This window comes from Pristis pectinata, chromosome 10 (genome assembly GCF_009764475.1).
Source record: "Pristis pectinata isolate sPriPec2 chromosome 10, sPriPec2.1.pri, whole genome shotgun sequence".
In the NCBI taxonomy this organism is placed as follows: Eukaryota; Metazoa; Chordata; class Chondrichthyes; order Rhinopristiformes; family Pristidae; genus Pristis; species Pristis pectinata.
In genome coordinates this window covers 1,325,757-1,339,624 of record NC_067414.1, presented here as the reverse complement: position 1 = coordinate 1,339,624, position 13,868 = coordinate 1,325,757, and the positions used below count along the sequence as shown (strand labels likewise).

At 51.1% G+C, this 13,868-nt stretch overlaps 1 protein-coding gene across 1 annotated transcript in view; it reads right to left on the bottom strand.

Annotated features, from left to right (window-relative positions):
* arhgef10 (Rho guanine nucleotide exchange factor (GEF) 10) overlaps positions 1-13,868 on the bottom strand; it is a 243,031-nt gene that overhangs the window by 123,613 nt on the left and 105,550 nt on the right. The window contains exons 6-9 of the mRNA XM_052024835.1: positions 13,439-13,518; positions 10,250-10,309; positions 8,527-8,711; positions 3,221-3,334 (exon numbers count right to left, since the gene is read on the bottom strand). Of these exons, the coding sequence (XP_051880795.1) occupies positions 3,221-3,334; positions 8,527-8,711; positions 10,250-10,309; positions 13,439-13,518 (439 nt within the window). The remainder of the gene's footprint in view (positions 1-3,220; positions 3,335-8,526; positions 8,712-10,249; positions 10,310-13,438; positions 13,519-13,868) is intronic.

Here is a 13,868-nt window from a genome sequence, read left to right as displayed (position 1 = left end):
ACTTTGTCCCAGACAGTGTATTTATGTAATTGTCCTAGTTATCACCATGAACAGAAGGGTGACAAACCACTCTTGTGACAGAGGCACAAGTCTTAACACCTTTTCAGAATTTCTTCAAGGGATTGCTAGAAATTAAGACAGCTTTCAGAAACAATTTTCTGGATTGGATTGTTCTCTCCGGAGCGGCAGAGGCTGAGGGGAGACCTGATTGAAGTTTATAAAATGATGAGAGGCACAGATAGGGGAGACAGTCCAGAGTCTTTTCCCCAGGGTGGAAATGTCAAATACCAGAGGGCATGCAGTTAAGGGGAGAGGGGGAAAGTTCAAAGGAGATGTGCGGGGCAAGTTTTTTTTACACAGAGAGTGATGGGTGCCTGGAGTGTGCTGCCTGGGGTGGTGGTGGAGGCAGATATGACAGAGGCTGTTAGACAGACACATGAATATGCAGGGATGGAGGGATATGAACCATGTGCAGGCAGAAGAGGAGAATGGAGGCAGAATGTAGGGATGATGGATATGGTCATCTACAAGAAGAAATTTATTTCAGTTTGTCATCATGTTCGGCATAGACATCGTGGGCCGAAGGGCCTGTTCCTGTGCTGTACTATTCTGTGTATTGTGGTCCGTGTACTGTGTTCTACATTTTACGTTCTACATCCTATCCAATTAATTTAACTTTGGGAAACAAAATGAAGCAGTAATTTATGTGAAGATGCAACAATGGGGAACAGCAACCACAAAACTGCAAGCCAAGTGCAGGTCAGAGCTCCTGACAGGCAAATAGAGCAGGTGCAGCAGTTTAGGGGATATTAGCAGTTACAATGCTGTGCACCGAGCACTGGAATGGCGTGCAGAACGGGTGTAATGTACAAGGCAAAAAAGACCAAAGGTCAAAGTGTTTATGGATGGAAAAACTGAGCTTCAAACTAAACAAACTAAAGAGAGACGTGGATAAACCAGAGCCAACAGAACTACACTATATCACAGAGAGAACATTTCGCCTCATCTCTGCGTTAAGTGGGCAACTCCTCACTTTTATGCAGTCACTCCTCGTTCCAGACCCTCCCTCAAGAGGGCATGGTTCCATCAAACCGCTTGTCATTTCACTAACCTCTGCTGGATACGAGACTAGCCTGCCTGACCTTTCCTCCTTAAACAGCCCACCTGCCACAGGTACCACCTGCCACAGGTACCACCTGTCACAGCTATCACCTGTCACCTCCCAGCCTCTGTCACTACCTCCACTCCCGCTCCTCCATCTACACACAGGTCCAGGCTCCACCTTCCTCCCCTATCAGATCCCACCATCTGCAGCCCTCTGTCACCTCCACCTCTCACCTCCCAGCCTCTGTCACCATCCCCACTCCCCCCTCCCCCATCTGCCCATCACCCCTCCTCACCTGGATCCACCCATCACCTGCCGGCTCTTGCCCCTTCCCTCCCCTCTCTATACCGACCATCTCCCCTCTGGCTTGGAATCCAGATGAAGGGCCTCGACCTCAAATGTCCACTGTCCATTTGTTATCTTCTTGTGTCTCCTTCACAACTTGACCATCTATTTAATATTGTTTATTTAATAATTATGAAGACTATCAGTTCAACCCACGAACGTGTTTGACACAGCTGACTCTCTTTATGAGAAAGCAAACCAGACAGCTACATTGGAATTCGATGCTGTAAGCATTTCCCCACCCAGTAACACAAACAACAGCACAGCAATATTCCAGAATGTATCTAGGCAACAAAAAGGAATTTGTGGAATTTACAGGGGAGTATTAGAAAAGTGAAGTTCTGACCATTCAGAAGAACTAATTACTTGCTTAGAAGGGGCACAGTGACATGGAGCAAATTAAAATGCAGATAAGGTGCAGAAAGTAACTCCAGACTATCAGCTCACAAACAGAGGGACTGCAGATGCTGGAATCCGAAGGGTCTCGACACGAAATGTCAACCGTCCATTTCCCTCCACAGATGCTGCCTGACCCGCTGAGTTCCTCCAGCAGTTTGTGTGTTCCGGCATCTGCAGTTTCTTGAGTCTCCCCAGCAGGCCAGGCAGCATCCGTGGAGAAAAGCAGGAGCCCAATGTTTCGGGTCAGGACCCTTCTTCCTTCCTGAAGGAGGGTCCTGACCTGAAACATTGACCGCCTCCTTTTCTCCACGGATGCTGCCTGGCCTGCTGAGTTCCTCCAGCATCATGGTTTTCATCAAGATTCCAGCATCTGCAGTCCTTTGTTTCTCTTGTGTCTCCTCTAGGAGTTGACTACTTCCTGTAAAGTCAGGCCTCTACTTCCTCAGAAGGCCAAGGAAATTCGGCCCCAATGACCCTCACCAATTTTTATCGATGCACCATAGAAAGCATCCTATCCAGATGCATCACGGCTTGGTACGGCAACTGCTCTGCCCAAGATTGCAAGAAATTACAGAGAGTTGTGGACACAGCTTAGTCCATCACGCAAACCAGCCTCCCCTCCATGGACTCTGTCTACACCTCCTGCTGCCTCGGTAAAGCAGCCGACATAATCAAAGACCCCACCCACACCGGACATTCTCTCTTCTCCCCCCTCCCATCAGGCAAAAGATACAAAAGCCTGAAAGCACATACCACCAGGCTCAAGGACAGCTTCCACCCCACTATCAGAATCTTGAACGAACCTCTTTTACGTAAAAGATGAACTCTTGACCTCCCAATCTACCTCGACATGGCCTTGCACCTTATTGTCTGCCTGCACTGCACTTTCTCTGTAACTGTGACACTTTATTCTGCATTCAGTTGTCCCTCTTCCCTTTGTAGGACCTCGATGTGCTGATGTATGGAACGATATGTCTGGTTTTTAGCTCAGAAACAAATCAACTCAAACTATCGACTGTCAGCTCCGTACAAGCCTGATGAAGTTTGGGAAGACTCCTGTTTCACCCATGACAGGGAGTGTCCGGCGGAGATTTCCCTTTGAGGTAGCAGGTTAACAAACACATACTCAATGCCCACACCACACCCCCACACCAGGTGCGACGCCCACACCAGGCGCGACCCCACCACACCACACCCCCACACCAGGCGCGACCCCCACACCACACCCCCACACCAGGCGCGACCCCCACACCACACCCCCACACCAGGCACGACGCCCACACCACACCCCCACACAAGGCGCGACCCCCACACCACACCCCCACACCAGGCGCGACCCCCACACCAGGAGCGACCCCCACACCAGGATACCTTGCGTTCCTGCTTCTGCTTCAGCTGTTGCAGCTCTACACTTCCAACAGCACTCGCTAGTTCCTTCATCTTCTTCTCATAATGCTCCTTCAGTCGACTCAGGTCCTGGGACAGCTGGAGCAACGCAAATGAGATGTCTTCAGCCACATCCGCCGTGATAACAAGCAGAAAACCAGCGTAAAACCGAACCACGCAGAAAACGTCAACAATATTTATATTTACTTGTTTAATATGAGTCTGTAGGAGCATGGACCAGATGGGGGAGAGAGGGAGAGAGAGAGGGAGAGAGACAGATAAACAGACAGAAGCTGAGAGAGGGTGAGGGAGAGAGAGGGGAAGGAGAGTGAGGGGAGGGAGGGAGAGAAGGGGGAGAAAGAGAGGGAGGGAGGGAGAGAAGGGGGAGAAAGAGAGGGAGGGGGTGAGAGTGGGGGAGAGGGGGGGAGGGAAGGAAGAAGGGAGGGGGAGAGAGAGGGGAGAAATAGCGAGACATCTGGATAGAAGTGGTTCCATCCGGCAGACGCAGCACAGATTCAGGAAGTGCAGCTCCTGTTTGACAAACTTACTGGAGTTCTTTGAGGATATAATGAGTGCAGTGGATAGAGGGGAACAGGTGGATGTTTATACTTGGATTTCCAGAAGGCGTTCAATAAGGTGCCGCATAAAAGACTGATCCATAAGATAAGGATGCACGGAGTTGGGGGTAATGTATTAGCATGGATAGAGGATTGGTTAACTAATAGAAAGCAGAGAGTTGGGATAAATGGGTGCTTCTCTGGTTGGCAATCAGTGGTGAGTGGGGTACCACGGGGGTCGGTGCTGGGCCTGCAACTGTTCACGATATAGGTTAACGATTCGGAAGAGGGGACCGAGTGTAGCGTATCTAAGTTTGCTGATGACATTATATTGAGAGGGGGGAGGGTGGGGGAGAGAGTGGGAGAGGGAAGGGGTAAGAGAGGGGGTGAGAGAGGGGGAGAGAGAGGGGGAGAGGGAGGGGGAGAGGGAGGGGGAGAGGGATGGAGAGAGGAGGGGAGAGGGAGAGAAAGGGAGGGAAGGGGGAGAGAGGGGGAGAGAAAGGTGGAAGGGGAGGGGGGAGAGAGGGGGTTAAGGGGGGAGAGTTGGGGAGATGGGGCAGAGGAGGGGGAGAGAAAGGGGGAGAGAGTGGAGGGGGGAGAAAGGGAGGGGAGAGGGAAGGGGTGAGAGGGGTGAGAGAGGGGGTGAGGGGGGTGAGAGGGGAGAGAAAGGGGAGAGAGAAAGGGGAGAGATGGGGGTAAGGGGGAGTTGGGGAGAGGGGTTGGAGGGGGGAGGGAGATGGGGAGTGGGGACAAAGGGGGGAGAGAGAGAGGGAGAACTTCACGGGGTTTTAATCCAAGTCTGGCGTGCTGTAGGAGGGGACACAAAAGGTGCCGTTTTGAGAAGAATGTGGGGATGTCCATCCCAGTGACCTGGTCAGTGTCCATCCCCAACATGAAGTAAATAAACAGATTAACTGGTCACTGTCACGTTGCTAACTGACAACTGGCTGCTGTGTCACCCACTGACAATATTTGACTTATCAAATCAGCTTCCAGTCATGACAAAGTTACAAATCAGGGCTCCAGTTGTATCACAAAACACAACGTTATGCAGACAGTCTGTGATAGCAACTTACACTTCTATAGCTTTAAATCTAAAAGTGTTCCTCTGTGCATATATCACCGTATAAGGACAATTATGAAGTCAGGGGTTGGAGGGGAGGTTCTGCCAAACTTAAACGATCACTCCCACAGCCCCAGTGCTGTGTTCTGAGCTGAGAATGCCACTGAGTAAAGCAGAGGCGTGTATCCCAGGAGCACCTAGTCAGCGGTCACTGACAACAGGCGCTGTCAGGCTCCTGAACAATGCATCCAGTGACAACGACGCAGTTTCACTGCTGCTACAGAACTGAACTGGGTCAGAATTAGCAGTGGCACCTGGTTCAGCAGGTCCAACAGCAACTGAGATCTGAAGGTGAGGCACCATCAGCAACAACTGTGAAGCCAATGGAGGTGCAGTGTGGTGTTCAGGAGGCTGCAAGGCTGAAACCCCACCAGTGATTCACCAACAAATTCCCTCTGGGTGCAGTTGCTGTGTCTGAAAACATACATTTACACACACTGAGACACCAGCCATTCAGAACAACAAACAATCTGGAAAACTCAGCGGGTTGAGCAGCATCTGTGAGGGGGAAGGAACTGTCGACGTTTTGGGGCGAAGCCCTGCATCAGGACTGAACTCAGGGATGGGTGGCTACCCCAGCCAATCGCTGGGGAAATGCAGCTGACAATATTCCAGAGCGGGGGAAAAAGGGAAAAGTAAAAGGAATAAAACAAGTTCAGAACATCCTTATGCATAACCTGAATACAGTTAAAACTAAATACTGAGCTGGACTGAACGCAGGTATTTCCACACGGACAGAGACGGGTCTCTCACAGAGCAGCAACTTTTAACACAAAGGGACAATTTCCTGATCCCCAGAAGGACTGGCAGACAACTTCAATTTGCTTGGTGCTCCACACAACCAGTAACTGCTAGAAGAACGGGCAGGGCCAGGCTTTCAGAGTGACCGCAAGGGACAGAGAGTGACCACGGGGGGCAGTCGTTGCAGAGTGACCACGGGGGGCAGTCGCTGTCAGAGTGACCACGGGGGGCAGTCACTGCAGAGTGACCACAGGGGGCAGTGGCTGTCAGTGACCACGGGGGACAGTCACTGTCAGAGTGACCACAGGGGCAGTTCGTGCAGAGTGACCACGGGGGGCAGTCGCTGCAGAGTGACCACAGGGGGCAGTCGCTGCAGAGTGACCACGGGGGGCAGTCGCTATCAGAGTGACCACAGGGAGGCAGTCACTGCAGAGTGACCACAGGGGGCAGTTGGTGCAGAGTGACCAGGAGCGGGCAGTTACTGTCAGTGACCAGTAGGATCCACGGAGAGGTGGCCGTTTAGATACAGAACTGTTTGCCCGTGGAAGACAGAGGGTAGTGGTCAATGGGACTTATTCTAGCTGGAGGTCAGTGACTGGTGTGTTCCGCAGGGATCCGTACTGGAAGGCCTTGGAGAGGGTGCAGAAGAGGTTCACCAGGATGCTGCCTGGATTAGAGGGCATGAGCTATATGGAGAGGTTGGACAAACTTGGCTGTTCTCTCTGGAGCGGTGGAGGCTGAGGGGAGATCTGACGAAAGTTTAGAAAATTATGACAGGCATAGATCGGGTAGACAGTCAGAGTCCTTTTCCAGGGCAGAAAGGTCAAATACGAGAGGACATGCGTTTAAGGTGAGAGGGGAAAGTTTAAAGGGGAAATGCAGGGCAAGTGATGGGTGCTTGGAACAGGCTGTCAGGGGTGATGGGGGAGGCAGATACAATAGTGGTGTTCAAGAAGCATTTAGACAGACACAGGAAGATGCAGGAAGTGGGGGGAATACGGACCACGTGCAGGCAGAAGGGACTGAGTTTAATTTGGCATCATGGTCGGCACAGACATGGTGGGCCGAAGGGCCTGTTGCTGTGCTGTGTTCTACGTTCTGTGTTCAAGGGGCAGGAGGCTTTTGGCTGGCAGGAAGCAGAAGAACATGTCTAAGGTCAGGGTGACGGAAGCCACTCTTATTCAAGCTACTTTCCTCCAATTTCCAAGGAACTGGCAAGACAACCATCTCCGGATCTACATTAATGCTGCTGCATCAGTACTGCGCTGAGACATGTGCAAATGTTGTCCCGTAAATAACCCATGTGCAGATCTCCCTCCTTCCCTGTGGCAGCAGAGGGGTTCGTTTGGCCAGACCAGGTCTGTATGGACCAGTCCAACCTGCCCTCTCCCCCAGAGCAAACCCTTTCTGGAGATACCTGGCCACCTCTCTTTTGAACGCTGCAATGGCCCCCTCCTCCACAGCTGCCCTGTCAGTGTGTTCCGGAGCCTCCACCCTCACTGCAGAAAGCACTTCTTCCTCAGGTCATTTCTGGCTTCTTTGGTCAGGAACCTTCATTCTGCATCCCCTGGTCCTTGACTGTGGATCAGATCTGCCTACCTACTCTGAGCATCCTTCCTGATGTTAAATGCCGATCGGTTACAGCGATGAGGCAGAGCTGAGGTTACAATGAGAGGTGCCATGATCTTATTAAATGTTGGTGCAGTTTGAGGGGTTGAGCATGTACTCCTGCCCCAATTCACGTGCTTGTTCATACACCTCCAGTCCACTGACTCTGTCTACACCTCCCGCTGCCTTGGTGAAGCAGCCAGCATAATCAAAGACCCCACCCACCCTGGGCATTCTCTCTTCTCCCCTCTCCCATCAGGCAGAAGATACAAAAACCTGAGAGCACGTACCACCAGGCTCAAGGACAGCTTCTATCTCACTGTATCAGACTCCTGAACAGACCTCTCATACGCTAAAGGATGAACTCATGAACACTTGATCTCCAGTCTACGTCATCATGACCCTTACATCTTATGGTCTATCTGCACTGCATTTTCTCTGTAAATGTAACACTATATTCTGCATTCTGTTTTTCCCTTTGTACTATCTTCATGTACGTATGTACGGAATGATCTGTCTGGATGGTATGTAAAACAGAAAGCTTTTCACTGTATCTCAGTACATGCGACAATAACAAACCAATAAACACTCTCAGTCGCAAAGGTAACATTGCAGCTTCTTTGATGTGTCCACTTAACTAATGCCGTGCTGGAGAGTTTCATCAGCACCCTCTCTAAAGCTTTCACATTTTCCCTGAAGTAAGGCTCCTCTAAGCTTGAAAACAAGTACCACCAGACTCAAGGACAGCTTCTATCCCGCTGTTATCAGACTCTTGAACGGATCTCTTGTATGATAAAGATGAACTCTTGATCTTCCAATCTACCTCGCTGGAGCCCTTGCACTTTATTTGTCTGCCTGCATCGCACTTTCTCTGTAACACCATATCCTGCATTCTGTTTTCCTTTTTACTACCTCGATGTACTTCCGAACAGAATAATCTGTCTGGATCCCATCCAATTAAAAGCTTTTCACTGTATCTCAGTGCATGTGACAAAAATAAACCAATACAATACCAAGAGCAGTTTTCTAGTGATCCCATGACCCACTCTGCTCACCAGATGTATGGATGGTAAGTCCCATGTCTCAAGCAGTCTGAGCCTGTCACTGCTTGTGGTCAGAAACGTTAAAGCTTCTCAACTGCTTCCTACTTTGTCAAATTCCAACATTCCTCAAGGCTCTGCTCCCAATGTTTCTTCTCCCTTTAAGGATTCAAACTTAAAGGCAAAGAGAGAAATAAAAGAGACGCGGTAAGTAACACGTACGTGGATCTTATTCTTGTGAGATTTGCCTTGGAGAAAGGAATTGGGAATTCCATTTTCCATTTTCGACTCCCCGTCGCTCTGATCTTCGTAACTCTCAAACTCACTGGAGCTCCAGCCATATTCCAACGGACTCGCGGCTGCCTCATCTCCATGTTCCACGTCGTCATAGATCAGTTCCTCTGGATCTGGTCACAAGGAGACAAGTTTGTCATTGTAAAATGAAGGGGAGGGGTGAGGGGAGAGGGAGAGTGGGGGGGGAACAGGGAGAGGGAGGGGGCAGGGGGAGAGGGAGAGGTTGAGGGGGTTGGGGATGTGGTTGGGGACGGGGAGAGGAAGAGGGAGGGTGGGAGATTGTTAAAATGAACCCTCCTTGCAACATGAATGGAAAAGTCACAACAAATCACACGTCCCTGTAGAACGAGTTTCTGTGGATGAGCATATCTGGGCTTCAGGCAAAACTATCGGTAATTACACAGGGCACAGTTTGAAGATCAGATCTATTTTCAAAATATTCATTCGTCAGCTTGTGAACTGTTACATTAAATGTCAGAGTTGTACAAATTACGGGTCAGACTGCACTCGGAGCGCTGTGTGCAGCTCTGGTCACCACCATAGGAGGGGGGTGATGAGGCTGGGGAGGGTGCAGAGGAGATTCACCAGGATGTTGCCGGGACTGGAGGGCCTGAGTTATAAGGAGAGACTGGACAGGCTGGGACTGCTTCCCTGGAGCGAAGGAGGCTGAGGGGTGACCTGATAGAAGTTTATAAAATCATGAGGGGCGTGGATAAGGTGAATGGTCACAGTTGTTTCCCCAGGGTTGGGGAGTCTAAAACCAGAGGGCACAGGTTTAAGGATTTAACGGGGACCTGAAGGGCAAGTTTTTCCACACAGAGGGTGGTCGGCGTGTGGAACGAGCTGCCAGAGGAAGGGGTAGAGGCGGGTACAGTTACAATGCTTAAAAGGACACTTGGACAGGTAGAGGGATATGGCCAAACGCAGGCAAATGGGACTGGCTCAGGAAGGCACCTTGGTCAGCACAGAGAGCCAAAGGGCCTGTTCCATGCTGTACAATTCCACAACTCTTCATCAGAGAACATGCCTGATGAGGAAGGGATGAGCGAGCGAGGGCTTTTCCCTTTGGAGTGACGCAAGATGAGAGGCGACTTGATAGAGGTGTATAAGATTTTGAGGGGCATAGATAGAGTGGACAGCCAGCACCTTTTCCCCATGGCGGCAATGGCCAATACCAGAGGACATCCGTTTAAGGTGTGTGGAGGAAAGCTTAGGGGAGGTGCCAGAGGTAGGTTTTTTACACAGAGTGGTGGGTGCCTGGAACGCACTGCCGGGGCTGGTGCTAGAGGCTGATACGATAGGGACATTTAAAAGACTCTTAGATAGGCACATGGATGTAAGAAAAATGGAGGGTTATGGGCTGTGCAGGAGGGAAGGGTTAGATTGATCATGGAGTAGGTTTATATAGGTCGGCACAACATTGTGGGCCGAAGGGCCCGTACCATGCTGTACTGTTCTATGTTCTATTTAACTCTAAATGCAAGAACTGTTTTTTTTGTCACTGATCCCAGCATCCGGCAGCAAAAAGTCTTGGACAACCTTTCACTTGAATTCTGTGGCAGAACGTACTTCAGCCCGCTTGGGGTTAATTGGAGGTCATCAAGAACAGCCCATTTACAAAGACAATAAAACCACATTTCTCAGCACTTACCTGTTGCCGATGCATCTGAGCTCTCTCTTGGCACGTCATCATAAATCACCTCATCCTGACCTGTGTGGCAAGATACATTCAGGTAACATTTGTATTAGTTTAAAACCTTGGTTACACTGGCTGCCTGTGTGACACCATCCACATGAAATGATGAGTCGTTAATTCACAATGCTGCACGTCAGGGTGTATCTCTGAACGTTGTTCTAATATAGAACAGGAGGTGGTCAAGGAGTTCAGATCTAGTTTCGTGCCAAAGAGGATTTGACTGTTCACAACACACAAAACTGCTGGAGGAACCCAGCAGGTCAGACAGCAGCTGTGGAGGGAGATGGACAGTCGACGTTTCGGGTCGAGACCCTTCATTGGGACTGAATGAGAGGGGAGAGAGTCAGTGTAGAGAGGTGAGGGGAAGGGGAGGGGCAAGAGCCGGCAGGTGATGGGTGGATCCAGGTGAGGAGAGGTGATGGGCAGATGGGGGAGGGGGGGTGGGGATGGTGACAAGAGGCTGGGAGGTGGGAGGTGGGGGTGACAGAGGGCTGCAGATGGTGGGATCTGATAGGGGAGGAAGGTGGAGCCTGGAACCAAGGGAGGGAGGTGGGGAGGGCAGATGGGGACAGTGGGGGGAGGAGACCCAGTGGGAGGGGTGTGTGGGTGATGGGCAGGTGGGAGCAGTGGGGGGAGGGCACCCAGTGGGAGGGGTGTGTGGGTGATGGGCAGGTGGGAGCAGTGGGGGGAGGGGACCCAGTGGGAGGGGTGTGTGGGTGATGGGCGGATGGGAACAGTGGGGGGAGGGCACCCAGTGGGAGGGGTGTGTGGGTGATGGGCGGATGGGAACAGTGGGGGGAGGGCACCCAGTGGGAAGGGTGTGTGGGTGATGGGCAGGTGGGAGCAGTGGGGGGAGGGCACCCAGTGGGAGGGGTGTGTGGGTGATGGGCAGGTGGGAGCAGTGGGGGGAGGGCACCCAGTGGGAGGGGTGTGTGGGTGATGGGCAGGTGGGAGCAGTGGGGGGAGGGCACCCAGTGGGAGGGGTGTGTGGGTGATGGGCAGATGGGAGCAGTGGGGGGAGGGCACCCCGTGGGAGAGGTGTGTGGGTGATGGGCAGGTGGGAGCAGTGGGGGGAGGGCACCCAGTGGGAGGGGTGTGTGGGTGATGGGCGGATGGGAACAGTGGGGGGAGGGCACCCAGTGGGAGGGGTGTGTGGGTGATGGGCGGATGGGAACAGTGGGGGGAGGGCACCCAGTGGGAGGGGTGTGTGGGTGATGGGCAGGTGGGAGCAGTGGGGGGAGGGCACCCAGTGGGAGGGGTGTGTGGGTGATGGGCAGGTGGGAGCAGTGGGGGGAGGGCACCCAGTGGGAGGGGTGTGTGGGTGATGGGCGGATGGAGTGGCTGTCGGAGGAACTGGGTGGATCAGAAGGAGAGAGAAGAAAAAGATCTACTCTCCATTTCCCCCCACAGATGCTGCCTGACCCGCTGAGTCCCTCCAGCAGATTGTTGCTCTAGGTTCCAGCATCTGCAGTCTCTGGTGTCTCCTCTAGGATTTGACTATTTTATTTAAAGTCAGGCCTCAGAAGGCTAAGGAAACTCGGCATGTCCTTAATGACCCTCACCAATTTTTACAGATGCACCACAGAAAACATCCTATCCGGATGCATCACAGCTTGGTACGGCAACTGCTCTGCCCAGGACCACAAGAAATCACAAGAAACCCATCACAAGAACCAGCCTCCCCTCCATTGACTCTGTCTACACTTCCCACTGTCTCAGTAAAGCAGCCAATGTAATCTAGGACCCCTCCCACCCCGGACATTCTTTCTCCCCCTTCCCATCGGGCAGAGGATACCAAAGCTTGAGAACACGTACCACCAGGCTCAAGGACCGATTCTATCCTGCTGTTATAAGACACTTGAATGGACCGCCCATATGTTAAAGGTGAACCCTTGATCTCCCAATCTACCTTATCATGACCCTTGTACCTTATTGTCTGCCTGCACTGAACTTTCTCTGTAGCTGTAACACTATATTCTGCATTCTGTTTTCTTTCTACTACCTCGATGTACTGATGTACAGAATGATCTGTCCGGATGGCACCAAACTAAAAGCTTTTCACTACGATAATTATAAATTAATACTAATGCTCTTCTGGAGTTCCATCTCAGCCCTAAACTCCCTTCCCTGTGAGATGTCAGCTGGTGCAGCTGACAGTCCTGTTGCAGTAAGCACAGCATTACAGATCACGTTGAGTGCGTACAGACCAGAGGATGTACCCATCTGTGCTATATGGGGGACGTGGAATAGTGAAGGAACTGTTGGGAAAGAATACAAGTGGAAACTTTGGTCATAATATTCATCAAATATAAATTCATCACTGAAAATGCCGAGAGTCAAGGTCTCCTACCACACTGTATGGGCCTTGGTTAGACCACACCTGGGGCATTGTGCACAATTTTAATTCAATAGTTTATTGCCACAAACACCAGGGGATGCAATGAAACCCCTTGCTGGTGTGAAGCTCACAGAGTGAACAGTGTACGTGGTGATAACAAATACAACAATAAATACAGCGACGAGCACAGAACAACAGGACGGTGCAGAGACTGTCGTGCGGTCTGAGGCAGTGCAGACACAAATGCTGAAGTGACAATAACGGAATAACGGAGAGAGGGAGAGTTCAGAGTCCGGGTATGTGGCAGCACCGCCGGGAAGGGGATGTGAGGGAGGTGACTGGTTCAGGAGTCTGACAGCAGTGGGGAAGAAGCTGTTCCTGAATCTGGACGTCGGGGCTTTCAAGCTCCTGTATCTTCTCCCAGAAGGTAGAAGAGAGAAAAGGGAACGGCCGGGGTGACAGGTGTCCCTGACGACCCTGTCAGCCTTCCTGAAGCAACGCACGGTGAAGAACTCCCTTTACCTAAAGGAGGATGTACTTGCTATCGAGGGAGTGCAGCAGGCTGGTTCCTGCATGTGGATCTCAATGTCCTTCCAAGGAGAAGCATCTTTACCTCCGTTTGACCAGTGTTGACCCTAAGTTGTCCTGTGGCTGACACTTACCCTCAATCTTCCCTCTCTCCACCTGCTGCTTTTGGGAACCTTACTTCACTGTCACCCAACTGGAATTCACACACAACTGCATGTTGTATAATTACAACCCTTTAAGTAATACTGTAGTCTTTATATAATTGATACATACAGTACCTTCTAACCATGCTGTATTTGCTGGGTCGGAAGCCCATTTGGTGAAGGCGTTTCCTGTTTCAAAAGCCAGGTAATCTTCACTACAATGACACAAAATAAAAAAATGTGAGAAGTGCAATGCTTTCGATCGAAAATAATTGTACGTCATTTTTGGGGAATGAGATGAATGAATGCAAGGAATCGTTAAACAAATCTGTGAGTGAATGCAGCCTGCAGGAGCTGAACTGTTCCAGTGACGAAGCAATGGCTCCATTCCCCAGCCTGAACTGCCATTAACCTCAAAGACAAAGCGAGTCGGTGTTTCATTAGCAGTTACAATTTGCCAGTAGTGGATATGAATTAGCAAAGTACCACAAAACCCACAGCCTGCCAACATCTAGAAGACAACAGCCAGACAAGGAGTTTAAACCAAGAACACCACCCATGTGGA